Source organism: Schistocerca americana, chromosome 1 (genome assembly GCF_021461395.2).
Source record: "Schistocerca americana isolate TAMUIC-IGC-003095 chromosome 1, iqSchAmer2.1, whole genome shotgun sequence".
In the NCBI taxonomy this organism is placed as follows: domain Eukaryota; kingdom Metazoa; phylum Arthropoda; class Insecta; order Orthoptera; family Acrididae; genus Schistocerca; species Schistocerca americana.
In genome coordinates this window covers 1,040,561,266-1,040,579,852 of record NC_060119.1, presented here as the reverse complement: position 1 = coordinate 1,040,579,852, position 18,587 = coordinate 1,040,561,266, and the positions used below count along the sequence as shown (strand labels likewise).

Below are 18,587 nucleotides of genomic sequence, written 5' to 3'. Positions count from 1 at the left end.
ACAGAAGTACTGCTCACGATTATTATCACTTGACTTTTCACCAGTTCCATGCAACTTCGGCCTTACCTGGTATTTATGCTTTTGTGGCTCCTCACACTGATGGCTGTTTAATGACTGCTCTTTGGTGTAATTTTTACTTTCTTTATTTTAATATCTGGATATTAATATTTGATTTTCTTTATATATTTAAGTCCAAATTTAATTCTGTGTGTCTGTCTAAGTTGTATTTAAAAGAGTAACGACTTTTGGTCGTCCGTTTTGGGCATTGCCATTGTAAGAAATTTAAAGCCTTGAAAAATAGCCTAGTGGCCTTGTTTCCTAAAGCTTTCTGTTCAAGAACTGCTTGAGGCGAATAGTTAGATTTTGATGTTTCTTGTTTTAGCCTAGCAGTCACAGGTAGTTGGCAAATGCGAATTTTTTAAAATTTTGTTTATCTCGGCTGCCGACTAAGATGAGCTCCTAAATGCAGTTGTTTTAAAATTGTATTTAAACGCCTCGGTCGCCGTCAAGGCGCTTATTTACTTACTGTGTTTCTTTATTCTATTGCTGTTTAAAGCGGCTAATAGTTACAATTATTTATCATATTTTATTGCTTGTGCCCTCTTTATTCTGAGTGTTTGCCAGAGCGGAAAAGTTAACAGGGTGTAAATTGCTTTTCTAAAGTGTGCGTCTGGATCATCAAGAGAGCTAAAACTTCGTGATTTTTTTAAAAATTTGATCTTGTTGTTAAATGAAGTAACTGATACTGTATCAATTTTTTCATCCAACTGCTTACCACTTACCAGCCTAGCAACCCGACCATCTAAAAATTGACAAGATTGACAAAAGTGCCGATAATACTGAAAGTTAGTCCCAGCAAATCACTGCACGTACATGGATGTAGTTGGGTACTCCCGGTAAAACTGTTTAGCTTGTCCAAGCGATGATTCGTAACTTTAAGATAATCATCCGTAAGGTGAAGGCTACCTCACCCAAGGCCACAGTTTATGGTCTTCTTATTACGTATCTTATATCATATTCAGAGTGCAGCAGCCAAAATATATATTCCGGGAACGTCGTCATCGCCACTTGAGCGTCCGGCTGCTTGTTAAGTCTCCCTTTATGCAGATATAAGCACTTGTGAAGCCTTGACAGTGAGTAAGAGCAATTGCTGCGCTCTCCTCGAGACATTGGCGTTCGTAGTAACAAATCAGCACAAACTTTGCTCTGTAACGCTGGGTAAACTGTTGATGGAGGACTTCTCTACTTCTACAATAGTTCCTGTTAGAGTTGCGCTCTACCAAAACTTCGGTTTAGTAGTTTTGCTGCAGTACATAATTGACGTTGTAAATGGTACGATTACCGTAGGTATTGGTAGTACCGGTAGGAAAAGAAACGTAACTGTGTAAGAGAAAATCAGGGAGCCGACGACTTCCCTTTGTTTTCGTTTGTTCGTTTGTGTTGGACGTAATTAGAGCCACACAGCAATCAGTGTTAGTTCACCGTTTATTTTATTTCCTTAGAAAACATAAATTGCATTTTAATATGTAATAAAAATAGCTGATCGCGCTTTTATGTACCAAAGCTAGTACTTCTGATGCAAGCGCAGTTTACATACACAAACATAAAAATATAGAATTATCGATATTATTTTGTATGCAATAGAACGTTCTTCATCATCATTCAAGGAAGGAGTTTCCTTTTATTATTGATAAGTCGAGAAATTGTTTATCAATAATAGAAATATGTTTAGTATAAGCTCAACCAAGTATTGAAGCGAAGTTCGATGTGTTTTTTTTTGCATATTTTTTATTTTGCATTTTTGAGGTAATTGAGTTTTCTAGAACTATACGACAAACCTGTATTTTTATTTTTACTACATGTCTCTCTATTCCACTCTACAAACTAGCATTTTCCGATAAACCCTGAATTCTACATCGATAATTTCAATTTTACTATATTTTTAAGTAACAGACGTGGGGGGTATCCATGTTGTTGTTGTTGTTGTTGTCTTCAGTACTGAGACTTGTTTGATGCAGCTCCCCCATGCTACTCTATCCTGTACAAGCTGCTTCATCTCCCAGTACTTACTGCGACATACATCCTTGTGAATCTGCTTAGTGTATTCATCTCTTGGTCTCCCTCTACGATTTTTACCCTCCACGCTGCCCTACAATGCTAAATTTGTGATCCCTTGATGCCTCAGAACATGTCCTACCAACCGGTCCCTTCTTCTTGTCAAGTTGTGCCACAAACTCCTCTTCTCCCCAATTCTATTCAGTACCTCCTCATTAGTTATGTGATCTACCCATCTAATCTTCAGCATTCTTCTGTAGCACCACATTTCGAAAGCTTCTATTCTCTTCTTGTCCAAACTATTTATCGTCCATGTTTCACTTCCATACATGGCTACACTCCATACAAATACTTTCAGAAACGACTTCCTGACACTTAAATCTATACTCGATGTTAACAAATTTCTCTTCTTCAGAAACGCTTTCCTTGCCATTGCCAGTCTACATTTTATATCCTCTCTACTTCGACCATCATCAGTTATTTTGCTCCCCAAATAGCAAAACTCCTTTACTACTTAAAGTGTCTGATTTCCTAATCTAATTCCCTCAGCGTCACCCGACTTAATTAGACTATATCATTATCCTCGTTTTGCTTTTGTTGATGCTCATCTTATATCCTCCTTTCAAGATATTGTCCATTCCGTTTAATTGCTCTTCCAAGTCCTTTGCTGTCTCTGACAGAATTACAATGTCATCGGCGAACCTCAAAGTTTTTATTTCTTCTCCCTGGATCTGAATACCTACTCCGAATTTTTCTTTTGTGTCCTTTACTGCTTGCTTAATATACAGATTGAATAACATCGGGGACAGGCTACAAACCTGTCTCACTCCCTTCCCAACCACTGCTTCCCTTTCATGCCCCTCGACTCTTATAACTGCCATCTGGTTTCTGTAGAAATTGTAAATAGCCTTTCGCTCCCTGTATTTTACCCCTGCCACCTTTAGAATTTGAAAGAGAGTATCCATGCAGAACAAAAATGTTTGGTAGATTATGTACCTTTTTATGTATCCTCTCTCAATTTCTAGGCGGTTCAGCGCTTCTGGCTTCTAGGGGAATGTAATACAATTCTGATCGGATATGCAAACAAAGGGATCGGAATGAGATAACGACTAATATGTATGCAGCACGCCTAAAGTACTGTAAAACGGTTATTATCTTAGCTGACGGAAGTTACTAGGAAAACTACCATAGTCTACGCTACGTAGAGTAGTTTTACAGTAGTTCTTGCATCCAAGAAACGCCATCAGCTTGCTAGCTTCAGAAAAGCAAGAAGTCGTGAAGCTCTCTTCGGTAGGCAGCAAGCGCTGTAAAGTCAATTAGCTCCTATAATCCTGAAATTAGCGTCTGTTACATTATTTATTATACACTAAAAACGTCACAGTTGGATAGCTATAAATTATTTGGTGAATAGCAATAAATTATTTGGTGACTTCATAGAGGCATATCCCCCTTGTCAGTTCACCAGGTATTGGTCACACTAGGAAAGAGCTCAGTGGTCGCGCCCAAGTGTTGTAGATGGTGTAGAGTTCGTCTCTTGCCATCTGGTCCTTCATAGCTGACCTAGTCTGTATGTGTCAGTCTGGTCTAAGGCACTAAGACGGACAACAGAATCGCAGGAAAGAGCTATAGTTTGGAAGCGTCCATCACCACATTTTCCGGATTTGTTGGTGTATCAAAGCGAACTACCCAGCGTGGCTACAGAGGACGATGCACCGTTCGCAGTCGTGCAACAGCGTAGGGAACAGTGGGCCTAAAAAGATCCTAAGGCACGGGGATTGGAGATAAATGTCAGGGTTTCTACCCCTGACAGGACTTTATGCGATCAGTGAAGCAGGTCGATCTCAACCACTTTCCGAGGGAAGATTGCGGATGGAACTGCATTCATCAAGAGCACGATAAAATATTGTTCAGATTGTTCTGTACAGAGTCAGATTGGTATCGATAGCTGCATGTGGTTGTTCTGTAAGTCAGTCAGTATCAAAGCCTTTATTGTTGAAAAGTTATCAGTCACAGATGCTAGGTCAAACTTCTTATTATTTTGAGCCTTATTACATTCGGAGTAGTCTGTACCTTCACAGTCTGTGCCTTTATAGTATCGTACAGGCACGTTTAATATTCACACAGCCATATTGTGTTCATTTCCCAGTATCCAGGCTACAAAGCTTAAAGATTACTCGGAATCACAATTAGAACCTTATTTCTACGTTCGGAGTATTATGCTGCAAAATTATGTAATAAGAGTGTTAGTGTTGTTAAATAACTAGAAGTTTAAGCATAAATTTTGAGGTTTCAACTGTACCTCATCCAATTCCATGAGTTACGTCATTAGGTATTATTCCGATATATTCATGTACTCACTATTATTGCGATATATTCATTTACTCACCTCCGGTAATCTTGGCGAATAAATGCAGGCCAGTATAAAAACAAAGAAAAGTAGTACTTCTCAAAGCCCCATGTGCAAATTTATTTCTATTGACATCTCCGGACAAATTAGCTATTCATCAGTCACGATTGAGTCCACTGAACACTCATCCTATGTAGAAATGGTCATAAAACACTAAAAAAAGTGATTCACTGGGTTTCACTTTATATACCGGTCGTAACTTGTACAGCATGCTCAATAACAGTTTTGAGCATCTCCCTTGCCATCGTTACCGAAAATATTGCGTATGGTTCCGTAGTGAAGTTGCACACATATTCGACCTATACTGTCTACACTTAACCATGAAGAGCGTCCTTTCCCTAGACGACAAATCCGTTCTATGTCTGAAATCACTTTATAGGTTGTCATAGGTTTACATGTATGTATAACTGAGTGTAACTCAACTCTCTTTACAGACTTTGAGGATACGTTACTTAAATCAAAACAACATAAACTCTCACAAGGACTGTAAAACGCATGTCTTAAGAGCTATGAACAATTTTTCATCTTCGATGCTGTCAAACACATCTACTACAAGTTCTTTGCTTTCCATATTTCTGGAGGAGGGAATGTGGATCAAAACATAAAAAACTATCCGGTAAACACGTGCTCTAAAGTCCATACTCTAAGAGACATTAGTTCTCTCTCATCTTCCCTGCTGTAAAACACATCTCTTCTATGGAACAAGTGCTCATACCTCTTAACGTATGCCTTTTAGAGCCCATGTTTGCTGGACGTGTTTTTTATTGTTTTGGTCCGTATTATCTTCCCCCAAAATGTGAAAAACAAAGAGCTCGTAGCAGAAGAGATGTATTTCGCAGTACGTACCTAAGATGAACAAGTGCTCACATCTTATGAGGTATGCATTTTAGAGAGCATGTTTACTAGACTTTTTTTCTTGTTTTCGTGTAAGGCAGCAGTCGTCGAAATCTATAAAGGGTATTTAGCTACACACAAACATACTGCAACAATAATTCTCTAATGTACGTGCAAAACTGTGAACATTGGGCTGCATAATTCCTCATTTACAGAAGTGAATCGTAGTAAAATTCATATATTTTCCAGCATCACGAAAATACGTTTCAACACGTCGTACGGTGACCTATTGCAGTCACTCAAAAATCCTAGGCTATTTGCGAATTGTTTATTAGAACTCTGTCATGTGTTCCGAAGTAGTATGGCGAATGATTTACCGGCTTCTCTCCTGTCTGTAAATAACGTGAGGTACAGCATCCGGAATAGGATTCATGTATACACTACCTGTAAGACGACTTTGTAAAAGATGTATCTACATTATCAGCAGGACCGCCCTGCAAATCAATCATAACCATTGGCAGAAATCTAGCTTGAGTGACTGATTCTTGTCTGCCCACATTCGTCGGCTGAATCATTTGTAATGTGCCTGGACGAAACAAACAACGAATCAGCAGCTGGCGCCCCCACAGGTAGTGATTTACGTGTTGTGGGTTGCGGCTACGCACGAAAGCCTGTACAAATAGAACATGATATGGATACCCAGGTTACTCTTTTAATATCGTCCATGCGGTACTTTGGCTGACTGATGTCTTGTACCGCTACGGGGCGAGGTGGTTCAAATGGTTCAAATGGCTCTGAGCACTATGGGACTCAACTTCTGAGGCCATCAGTCCCCTAGAACTTAGAACAACTTAAATCTAACTAACCTAAGGACATCACACACATCCATGCCCGAGGCAGGATTCGAACCTGCTACCGTAGCGGTCGCGCGGTTCCAGACTGTAGCGAGCGAGGTGGCGTTCTGTAAGACACTGGACTAAGTTTTCCGTCGTCATCCTTAACACTTAAGGGAAAACCCAGGATGGTTCCTTTGAAAAGAATGCAGTAGGATTTTCTCCCCCAATCATTTGTGCTCGTCTTGAATGAACTCGTCGATGATGCATTGTTAAACCCCAGTCCTAGATGGATGGCAACAAACTACTGAATTCGCTTCTCAACGACAGTGGCACAGCCGACTTTTGGACTACTTGGAGCCACTATTTATCGTGTTACACAAGCCTTCCATCGCAAGTTGCCTGAAATCACTGAAATCGCGATTGTTTGGCTGCTGTCGGCCTGGAAAAGATTTTCGATACATCTATGGCGCCTTGCGTCCATTGCTGTCAGCACGACCCTACACGTAAGTAACATCTGCATGATCGCGTAACTTTTACCTCACCATACTCACACGTATCTGCACTTTGACGCTGCACTGGCTGAGTTCACTCAAATTCATTCAGCATATTGCGGGCGGCTGTCAAAACAGTGTTGTCAAAACATATTTGCATAAGACTCTACGTCATTTGATTATAAACCAAACAGGAACAATGGACAATTATACAGACAACTGAAAGAGTACACTCCTTAACACACACCAGAAAAACCACTAGCCGTGATTTTCGACTGGAATACTCTCCTTCAAATTCTGAAGGTGGCAGGGGGAAAATACAGGGAGCGAAAGGCTTTTTACAATTTGTACAGAAACCAGATGGCAGTTATAAAAGTCGAAAGGAAAGCAGTGGTTAGGAAGGGAGTGAAATAGGGTTGTAGCCTCTCCCCAATGTTATTCAATCTGTCTATTGAGCAAGCACTAAAGGAAACAAAAGAAAAACTCGGAGTAGGTATTAAAATCCATGGAGAAGAAATAAAAACCTTAAGGTTCGCTGACGACATTGTAATTCTGTCAGAGACAGCAAAGGATTTGGAAGAGCAGTTGAACGGAATGGACAGTGTCTCGAAAGGAGGATATAAGATGAACATCAACAAAAGCAAAACGAGGATAATGGAATGTAGTCGAGTTAACTCGGGTGATGCTGAGGGAATTAGATTAGGAAATCAGACACTTAAAGTAGTAAATGAGTTTTGCTATTTGGGAAGCAAAATAACTGATGATGGTCGAAGTAGAGATGAGGTAAAATGTATAGTGGCAATGGCAAGGAAAGCGTTTCTGAAGAAGAGAAATTTGTTAACATCGAGTATAGATTTACGTGTCAGGAAGTCGTTTCTGAAAGTATTTGTATGTGGCGTAGCCATGTATGGAAGTGAAACATGGACAAGTAATAGTCTGGACAAGAAGAGAATAGAAGCTTTCGAAATGTGGTGCTACAGAAGAATGCTGAAGATTAGATGGGTAGATCACATAACTAATGAGGAGGTATTGAAGAGAATTGGGGAGAAGAGAAGTTTGTGGCACAACTTGACTAGAAGAAGGGATCGGTTGGTAGGATATGTTCTGAGGCATCAAGGGTTCACTAATTTAGCATTGGAGGGCAGCGTGGAGGGTAAAAATCGTAGAGGGAGACCAAGAGATGAATACACTAAGCAGATTCAGAAGGATGTAGGTTGCCGTAAGTACTGGGAGATGAAGCAGCTTGCACAGGATACAGTAGCATGGAGAGCTGCATCAAACCAGTCTCAGGACTGAAGACCACAACAACAACAACATGCATAAAACAGCTTCAAGTTTCTGGTTACTTCACAAATGAATTAATGTGTTAAATATTTCACATTAAGCATGTAAGCGAGAAAAAGATTAGAAAATGTTTGAAATTTTGTTTAAAGTTTGTTATAAGTCGCTAAGTGTTCTCATGATCACCTTTCGATGAATATAGGCTTGGTAACTGGCGCTCCATTTAAGAAAAGCTAGTTTATCACGCGTTTCAATGTTTATGACGCCCTATCTCTTGAACTACATGTCGTACAATGACGTAATTTGCACGTACGTTCGGTGGTACATGTGGTACATGTGAAGACTGTCTGCAAGGAGTGCCGCAAACAGAGTTAGCAGTAAATGATAACCTGATGCTTGATGCCGAAGATTTACTGTAGGAACAGCTAAAATGCAGGAGGCAATAATTTTTTTTCCTTTCATCATTTGGGGAAGGGTTTGGTAGGGGGTGGGGGGATGGGCGGTCAGCGAGGAAAAGTTTCGTAAAGGTTTGACATTGTGTGTAAAGTTTGATGGAAGTCGCTAAGTGCTTTCATCCTCAAGTACTGGGTGAATATAGCCTGGGTAATTTAAGCATCGTGAGTTTTGCTGCCTCAAAACGTGTACACGAGTTCAAAATGGTTCAAATGGCTCTGAGCACTATGGGACTCAACTGCTGTGGTCATAAGTCCCCTAGAACTTAGAACTACTTAAACCTAACTAACCTAAGGACATCACACACATCCATGCCCGAGGCAGGATTTGAACCTGCGACCGTAGCGGTCGTGCGGTTCCAGACTGTAGCGCCTTTAACCGCTCGGCCACTCCGGCCGGCGTGTACACGAGTTCTGACTGTAATACTCGACGTATTGCGTTAAGCTTTGAGGTACGATCACCCTTCTTAATGAGTACATTATGACAACATTTTAAAATTTTAATTCCGGCCATTCACTATACACTGACAAAAGTCATGGGACAGCGATATGCACATATACAGAAGGCGAAAGTATCGCCTACAGGAGGTATGAAAGGGCGTGCATGGGCAGAGTTGTAATTTGTACTCTGGTGATTCACGTGAAAAGGCTTCCCACGTGATTATGACAGCACGACGGGAATTAATAAAGTGTGAACGCGGAATGGTAGTGCAGTTAGACGCATGGAACATTCCATTTATTAAATCGTTTTTGGAATTGAGTATTTCGAGATCCACAGTGTCAAGAGTGTGCCGTGAATACCAAATTTCAGGCATTACGTCACGACACGGACAACACAGAGGCCGACGGCCCTCACTTAGCTAACGAGAGCTGCGGTGTTGAAGTCGAGTTGCCAGCGTTAATAGATAAGCAACACTACGTGAACCGCAGAAATCAATGTGGGACGTATGACGAACGTATCCATTAGGACACTGCGGCGAAATTTGGCGTTAATGGGCTGTGGCAGCAGGCGATCGACGAGAGTGCCTTTGCCAACAGCACGGCATCGCCTGCAGCGCCTCTCCTGAGCACGTGCCCATATCAGTTGGACCCTACACGAGTGTAAAACCGTCGTCTGGTTAGATGAGTCCCGATTTTAGCTGGTAAGAGCTTATGGTAGAGTTCGAGTGTGACACAGACTCTCGAAGACATGGACGCAAGTTGTGAAAAAGGCACTGTGCAAGCTGATGATGCCTCCATAATGGTGTGGGCTGTGTTTATGTGGAATGGACTGTGTCCTCTGGTCCAACTGAACCGATCATTGACTGAAAGGGGTGTGGTATGGTACTTGCCCGCAAACAACGATGGAATTTTTACAGATGACAATGCGCCATGTCAGTGGGCCACAGTTGTTCGCGATTGGTTTGAAGAACATTCTGGACGATTCGAGGGAATGGTTTGGTCACCCAAGTCACCCGAGATGAACTCCAACGAACAGCTATGGTACATAATCGAGAGTTCAGTTCCTGCGCTGTAACACTTTCTCAATTATGAAAGGCTGTAGACGCAGCACGGCTCAGTATTTCTGCAGGGGACTTCCAACGACTTGTTCAGTGCATGCCAAATCGAGCTACTGCACTACGCTGGAAAAAAGGAGGTCCGACACGATATAAGGATGTATCCCATGACTTTCGTCACCTCATTTTATGAAATACTGAAAATCTAGTTTTTGTACCTCTGGAAGCCGATACATAGTGCATCGAGCACCGGGCTACCGCTTAAATAATTTAGGTAATAATGTCATCCGCTTTCAGTAATATTTTTGCATTGCATCGGGAAAGCAGACTTTCGCAGGTGCCCATTCTTTAGTGACCAGACCACTCATTTGTGCTGCATGCAGTTAAGACAGTGGCGCATACTCATATAAAACTTCGACTTCAGAGGAGTACCCATTACAAGTAGCTGCGTAAACTCCGTCTGTTATCACCTCGTTGTCTACTGGAAATTGTACCTCAATCTTCTTTCCTTTTCCCACTATTGGACTCATGTCACAATACAAGCATATTCACTGCCTCTCAGTGAATTCCAGTGACAATGACGTAAGTAGTTATTGCTAATGCAATGCAGAAGAAAATGTTCTACATCCTCAATCAGTGGATCATGAATGCTATTTTGAAAAACAATAACCAACAATCATTACGTTTAGAAGTGTGGAGAGACATATCCATGAAAATGGCCACTGGCAATGACATGGTCTGTTACTCATCCAGTGACGTACGGCTGTGTTGGCCACTGCTTGACATAGCTCGCACGCCATCACACTGCCATCTAATACAGGATTTACCGCTGGTATATAGATAAATCACACCACCTACAAGCTCGAGAAGCTCCACTGTCAAGATTTTGACGCGAAAGTAGTTTTCTGTAGATGCACCTCACACGATGTCAACTATAGTACAGTCTGCTTACCGCATACCCTATTTTCTGATGATTAGTGGTTTCACAATATCACATTTGTTGCATCACATGATGCATTACTGCAGTGATAAATCAATAAATAAATAACAAGAGATCAAGAGTTTTTCCACAACTGTTTACTATGCGTGTGGCCTTATGAACTAACTGCTCGAAATTATTTTCAGAGAATGCGTTTAGCATAATTTCGGATGATGTTTTATGCATACCTCCAGAATTAAACATGTATTTTCGCCAACATATCGAGGGTAAACTCAAGTCATCACCAACTATAATTCTATAATTCTATAAGCAGGGTACAGTTTTGAAATTAAATTCAAATTTTCTTTGAACCTTTCAGCGACAGTATCATCTGAACTGAGAGGACGGTAAAAGGATCCAATTATTATTTTATTCCGGTTGCCAAGAATGACCTCTGCTGCAGACAAGAAGGAGAATACAGTGAAGAACACTGCAGCTACTGCACTTGTCGATGGACCATGTGTCTTCTGTGGATGCAGACTTAATTTTAGCATTGACATTAATGATTCTTTTACACATGGTAATGGATGGCTTACTGTAGCCATTGTACGAGGTGGTACTGGAGTTCCTAACGTGCCTGGCCTTGAAAGTTTTGTAGACATTATTGCCTACCGTACCTATCATATTGGTGAACTTGCAAATAAAAACTTTGGTAAATCTTTGTATATGTCACCTTCTGCATTGTCTTTGTATACTCGTAGCAACAAAAACGCCACCGCCGACTGTGTTTAGCCTATCCTTTCGCAAAAATTTCGGCTGAGCTTCTATCCGGCTTTAGCCGGCTTTCAATGCCTATAACGATTTGAGGATCAATGCTTTCTATTATCGCTTGAAGCCCTGGTGCTTTCCCAACACAGCTACGACAATTTACAACTGTTATATCGATGGTTCCTGTATCTACGTTCTTCCTGCGTTCGGCCTTTACCCTTTGTGACTGAAGCCCTTTTTTGTTTTCCCTAGACCCTCTATCCAAAACAACGACAGTCTACGCCACACAGCCCCTTCTACCTGAATAGCCGCCTCCTGCGTATAGCGGACTCCTGACCTATTCAACAGAACCTTAAACCCAACCACCCTATGGCGCAAGTCGATGAATCTACAGCCTACCTAGTCGCAGAACCGTCTGAGCCTCTGATTCAGCCCATCCACTCTGCTCTGTACCAGAGGTCCGCAATTGGTCCTGTCGGCTATGCTGCAAATGGTGAGGGCTGGTTTCATCTCGCAAGCAAGATTGGCAGCCTTTGCCACCTCTCTCAACAGCTCAATCCAGAGAGAATCTCTTCCAATCCAAAGTGACACACATCACTGATAACGACGTGAGCCACCATCTGCAGTTGGCTGCACCCTGTGCTCTTCGTGGCATTCGGAAGGACCCGTTTCTTGTCTGGAATGACTCCACCCGTTATGCACGTGGAATGCACATTGGCTTACTGCATCGACATCTACATACATACTCCGCAATCCACCATAGGGCGAGTGGCGGAGGGTACCTCGTACCACAACTAGCATCTTCTCTTCCTGTTCCACTCCCAAACAGAACGAGGGAAAAATGACTACCTATATATGCCTCTGTACGAGCCCTAATCTCTGTTATGTTATCTTTGTGGCCTTTCCGCGAAATATAAGTTAGCGGCAGTAAAATTGTACTGCAGTCAGCCTCAAATGTTGGTTCTTTAAATTTCCTCAGTAGCGATTCACGAAAAGAACGCCTCGTTTCCTCCTGAGACTCCCACCCGAGTTCCTGAAGCATTTCCGTAACACTCGCGTGATGATCAAACCTACCAGTAATAAATCTAGCAGCCCGCCTCTCAATTGCTTCTATGTCCTCCCTCAATCCGACCTGATACGGATCACAAACGCTCGAGCAGTACTCAAGAATAGGTCGTATTAGTGTTTTATAAGCGGTCTCCTTTACAGATTAACCACATCTTCCCAAAACTCTACCAATGAACCGAAGACGACTTTCTTCACCTTCTTGGCAGCCATGTCCCTATGGGGCTCCTTAAGGCGCTTAACATTGGAGCTCCCATCTACCAAAAATCCGACGCTTTTTGACTTCCTGTATCTTGCAGGCTGAGAGATTTCCTCTGAAACAGAACTGGCTGAGCGACAGTGTCGGCTACAGACAGCACCTGGAACCTCATTGTCAGATAACCCGAGAAGCCTTACGTGCAGCCCCCTGGGTAGCCTTTCACTGCCTGTCACGCCCTGAGGCGACCTCCCACTCTACCACGGGTGAGGTGTCAACCTCAGTGCGAGCAGTAACTAGGCTGGTCACCGGTGAGGACCGATCGGAGGGCTCGGACGTGCTGGACGTCCGCTGGATCCCCACGGCCGCCCCACAACAGTGATGCCCATCCACTGCAGCTTCCAGCTGTGTAAGCGACGCCATCACAGCCTTGACCTGCTCTTTTTAAGAACCACAAAGCATCGTCCTTTGGTTGGCGTGAAGTGCTGGCACGAACAGATACCGCATGGCTACTCACGTTGAGCTTCTGCGCGTCGCGCAGTCCGGCGAGCCGGTTGCGTGGTGCCACCGCCTTGGCGACCGCCTCCCGCAGCGCCTCGTAGTAGCCGAGCAGCGCTCTGGGGGAAGACGGCAGCCGCAGCAGCCGCTGCCGCCGGCTCTGCGCGTGCGCAGCCACGGCCCAGCAGCACAGCACCAGCGCCGCACCCTCCGCCACACGCATCCTCCTGTAACCGCAACGCCACTGTCACCTACCTCCTGCCATCAAGTGGATTACACTCCTGGAAATGGAAAAAAGAACACATTGACACCGGTGTGTCAGACCCACCATACTTGCTCCGGACACTGCGAGAGGGCTGTACAAGCAATGATCACACGCACGGCACAGCGGACACACCAGGAACCGCGGTGTTGGCCGTCGAATGGCGCTAGCTGCGCAGCATTTGTGCACCGCCGCCGTCAGTGTCAGCCACTTTGCCGTGACATACGGAGCTCCATCGCAGTCTTTAACACTGGTAGCATGCCGCGACAGCGTGGACGTGAACCGTATGTGCAGTTGACGGACTTTGAGCGAGGGCGTATAGTGGGCATGCGGGAGGCCGGGTGGACGTACCGCCGAATTGCTCAACACGTGGGGCGTGAGGTCTCCACAGTACATCGATGTTGTCGCCAGTGGTCGGCGGAAGGTGCACGTGCCCGTCGACCTGGGACCAGACCGCAGCGACGCACGGATGCACGCCAAGACCGTAGGATCCTACGCAGTGCCGTAGGGGACTGCACCGCCACTTCCCAGCAAATTAGGGACACTGTTGCTCCTGGGGTATCGGCGAGGACCATTCACAACCGTCTCCATGAAGCTGGGCTACGGTCCCGCACACCGTTAGGCCGTCTTCCGCTCACGCCCCAACATCGTGCAGCCCGCCTCCAGTGGTGTCGCGACAGGCGTGAATGGAGGGACGAATGGAGACGTGTCGTCTTCAGCGATGAGAGTCGCTTCTGCCTTGGTGCCAATGATGGTCGTATGCGTGTTTGGCGCCGTGCAGGTGAGCGCCACAATCAGGACTGCATACGACCGAGGCACACAGGGCCAACACCCGGCATCATGGTGTGGGGAGCGATCTCCTACACTGGCCGTACACCACTGGTGATCGTCGAGGGGACACTGAATAGTGCACGGTACATCCAAACCGTCATCGAACCCATCGTTCTATCATTCCTAGACCGGCAAGGGAACTTGCTGTTCCAACAGGACAATGCACGTCCGCATGTATCCCGTGCCACCCAACGTGCTCTAGAAGGTGTAAGTCAACTACCCTGTCCAGCAAGATCTCCGGATCTGTCCCCCATTGAGCATGTTTGGGACTGGATGAAGCGTCGTCTCACGCGGTCTGCACGTCCAGCACGAACGCTGGTCCAACTGAGGCGCCAGGTGGAAATGGCATGGCAAGCCGTTCCACAGGACTACATCCAGCATCTCTACGATCGTCTCCATGGGAGAATAGCAGCCTGCATTGCTGCGAAAGGTGGATATACACTGTACTAGTGCCGACATTGTGCATGCTCTGTTGCCTGTGTCTATGTGCCTGTGGTTCTGTCAGTGTGATCATGTGATGTATCTGACCCCAGGAATGTGTCAATAAAGTTTCCCCTTCCTGGGACAATGAATTCACGGTGTTCTTATTTCAATTTCCAGGAGTGTATATGCGCTCATGCGGGGGAGTATATCTCTCTATGGTATTAAAAGATCGAGCTCTTACACTGACGTGACAGGTCGTATGATAGTGATACGTATACATACAAATGATGGTAGTATCGCATATACAGGGTGTTGCAAAAAGGTACGGCCAAACTTTCAGGAAACATTCCTCACACACAAATAAAGAAAAGATGTTATGTGGACATGTGTCCGGAAACGCTTAATTTCCATGTTAGAGCTCATTCTAGTTTCATCAGTATGTACTGTACTTCCTCGATTCACCGCCAGTTGGCCCAATTGAAGGAAGGTAATGTTGACTTCGGTGCTTGTGTTGACATGCGACTCATTGCTCTACAGTACTAGCATCAAGCACATCAGTACGTAGCATCAACAGGTTAGTGTTCATCACGAACGTGGTTTTGCAGTCAGTGCAATGTTTACAAATGCGGAGTTGGCAGATGCCCATTTGATGTATGGATTAGTACGGGGCAATAGCCGTGGCGCGGTACGTTTGTATCGAGACAGATTTCCAGAACGAAGGTGTTCAAAATGGTTCAAATGGCTCTGAGCACTATGGGACTTAACATCTATGGTCATGAGTCCCCTAGAACTTAGAACTACTTAAACCTAACTAAACCAAAGACATCACACAACACCCAGCCATCACGAGGCAGAGAAAATCCCTGACCCCGCCGGGAATCGAACCCGGGAACCCGGGCGTGGGAAGCGAGAACGCTACCGCACGACCACGAGATGCGGGCAGAACGAAGGTGTCCCGACAGGAAGACGTTCGAAGCAATTGATCGGCGTCTTAAGGAGCACGGAACATTCCAGCCTATGACTCGCAACTGGGGAAGACCTAGAACGACGAGGACACCTGCAATGGACGATGCAACTCTTCGTGTAGTCAGCGTCAGAGAAGTTGCTGCTGTACAAGGTAACGTTGACCACGTCACTGTATGGAGAGTGCTACGGGAGAACTAGTTATTTCCGTACCATGTACGGCGTGTGCAGGCACTATCAGCAGCTGATTGGCCTCCACGGGTACACTTCTGCGAATGGTTCATCCAACAATGTGTCAATCCTCATTTCAGTGCAAATGTTCTCTTTACGGATGAGGCTTCATTTCAACGTGATCAAATTGTAAATTTGCACAATCAACATGAATGGGCTGACGAGAATCCGCACGCAATTGTGCAATCACGTCATCAACACAGATTTTCTGTGAACGTTTGGGCAGGCATTGTTGGTGATGTCTTGATTTGGCCCCACGTTCTTCCACCTACGCTCAATAGAGCACGTTATCATGATTTCATACGGGATACTCTACCTGTGCTGCTAGAACATGTGCCTTTACAAGTACGACACAACATGTGGTTCATGCACGACGGAGCTCCTGCACATTCCAGTCGAAGTGTTCGTACGCTTCTCAACAACAGATTCGGTGACCGACGGATTGGTAGAGGCGGACCAATTCCATGGCCTCCACGCTCTCCTGACCTCAACCCTCTTGACTTTCATTTATGGGGGCATTTGAAAGCTCTTGTCTACGCAACCCCGGTACCAAATGTAGAGACTCTTCGTGCTCGTATTGTGGACGGCTGTGATACAATTCGCCATTCTCCAGGGCTGCATCAGCGCATCAGGGATTCCATGCGACGGAGGGTGGATGCATGTATCCTCGCTAACCGAGGACATTTTGAACATTTCCTGTAACAAAGTGTTTGAAGTCACGCTGGTACGTGTGTTTCCATTCCATGATTAATGTGATTTGAAGAGAAATAATAAAATGAGCTCTAACATGGAAAGTAAGCGTTTCCGGACACATGTCCACATAACATATTTTCTTTCTTTGTGTGTGAGGAATGTTTCCTGAAAGTTTGGCCGTACCCTTTTGTAACACCCTGTAGAAAGTACAAAAGGGCAGTACATTGGCGCAGCTGTCATTTGTACTCGGGTCATTGTGGCCCAACGACGGGAATTAAGGGGAGCAAACCCTGTCTATATAACCCATGTTAATTTAGGCAGGCATTTGACCCATTTCTGAAAAAACTATTTGATGCAGGACCTTAATATTTTTACTCTGAGTTACATGATGCTAATAGAGTCAACTCTACTAAAATCTACTTTATCCATTTTATAGTTTTTAAGAAGTACATTTTCAAATTTATTAACAAAAAGTATTAAGTTTTTCTGCAGAAAGAACCAGAAATCTACTCTGTAGGAATCAGCATGGGTTTCGAAAAAGACGGTCGTGTGAAACCCAACTCGCCCTATTCGTCCACGAGACTCAGAGGGCCATAGACAGGGGTTCACAGGTAGATGCCGTGTTTCTTGACTTCCGCAAGGCGTTCGATACAGTTCCCCGCAGTCGTTTAATGAACAAAGTAAGAGCATTTGGACTATCAGACCAATTGTGTGATTGGATTGAAGAGTTCCTAGATAACAGAACGCAGCATGTCATTCTCAATGGAGAGAAGTCTTCCGAAGTAAGAGTGATTTCAGGTGTGCCGCAGGGGAGTGTCATAGGACCGTTGCTATTCACAATATACATAAACGACCTTGTGGATGACATTGGAAGTTCATTGAGGCATTTTGCGGATGATGCTGTGGCATATCGAGAGGTTGTAATATTGCAAAATTGTACTGAAATGCAGGAGGATCTGCAGCGAACTGACGCATGGTGCAGGGAATGGCAATTGAATCTCAATGTAGACAAGTATAATGTGCTGCGAATACATAGAAAGAAAGATACCTTATCATTTAGCTAGAATATAGCAGGTCAGCAACTGGAAGCAGTTAATTCCATAAATTATCTGGGAGTACGCATTAGGAGTGATTTAAAATGGAATGATCATATAAAGTTGATCGTTGGTAAAGCAGATGTCAGACTGAGATTCATTGGAAGAATCCTAAGGAAATGCAATCCGAAAACAAAGGAAGTAGGTTACAGTACGCTTGTTCGCCCACTGCTTGAATACTGCTCAGCAGTAAGGGATCCGTACCAGATAGGGTTGATAGAAGAGATAGAGAAGATACAATTGAGAGCATCGCGCTTCGTTGCAGGATCATTTAGTAATCGCGAAAGCGTTACGGAGATGATAGATAAACTCCAGTGGAAGACTCTGCAGGAGAGACACTCAGTCGCTCGGTACGAGCTTTTGTTGAAGTTTCGAGAACATACCTTCACCGAAGAGTCAAGCAGTATATTGCTCCCTCCTACGTATATATCGCGACGAGACCATGAGGATAAAATCAGAGAGATTAGAGCCCACACAGAAGCATACCGTCAATCCTTCTTTCCACGAACAATACGAGACTGTAATAGAAGGGAGAACCGATAGAGGTACTCAATGTACCCTCCGCCACACACCGTCAGGTGGCTTGCGGAGTATGGATGTAGATGTAGATGTATAAAATATTTTTTGTGAACTTCCTAATGTGGAAATATTAATGAATGTAGTACCAGAGGTGGCTTTTATGCATAGTCTCTGAAAATTTCATTCATTTATCTATGATGGTTTCTGATATAGTGGGGCATATGTGCTGAAAACTTTAGTTTGCGGGAAATTGACTTTAAAGAAAAAACTTTT

General features: G+C 44.1%; 1 protein-coding gene across 1 annotated transcript in view; it reads right to left on the bottom strand.

Annotated features, from left to right (window-relative positions):
- LOC124549402 (phospholipase B1, membrane-associated-like) overlaps positions 1-18,587 on the bottom strand; it is a 147,717-nt gene that overhangs the window by 89,096 nt on the left and 40,034 nt on the right. The window contains exon 2 of the mRNA XM_047125242.1: positions 13,318-13,525. Coding sequence (XP_046981198.1) covers positions 13,318-13,521 — 204 coding nt within the window. The 5' untranslated portion in view covers positions 13,522-13,525. The remainder of the gene's footprint in view (positions 1-13,317; positions 13,526-18,587) is intronic.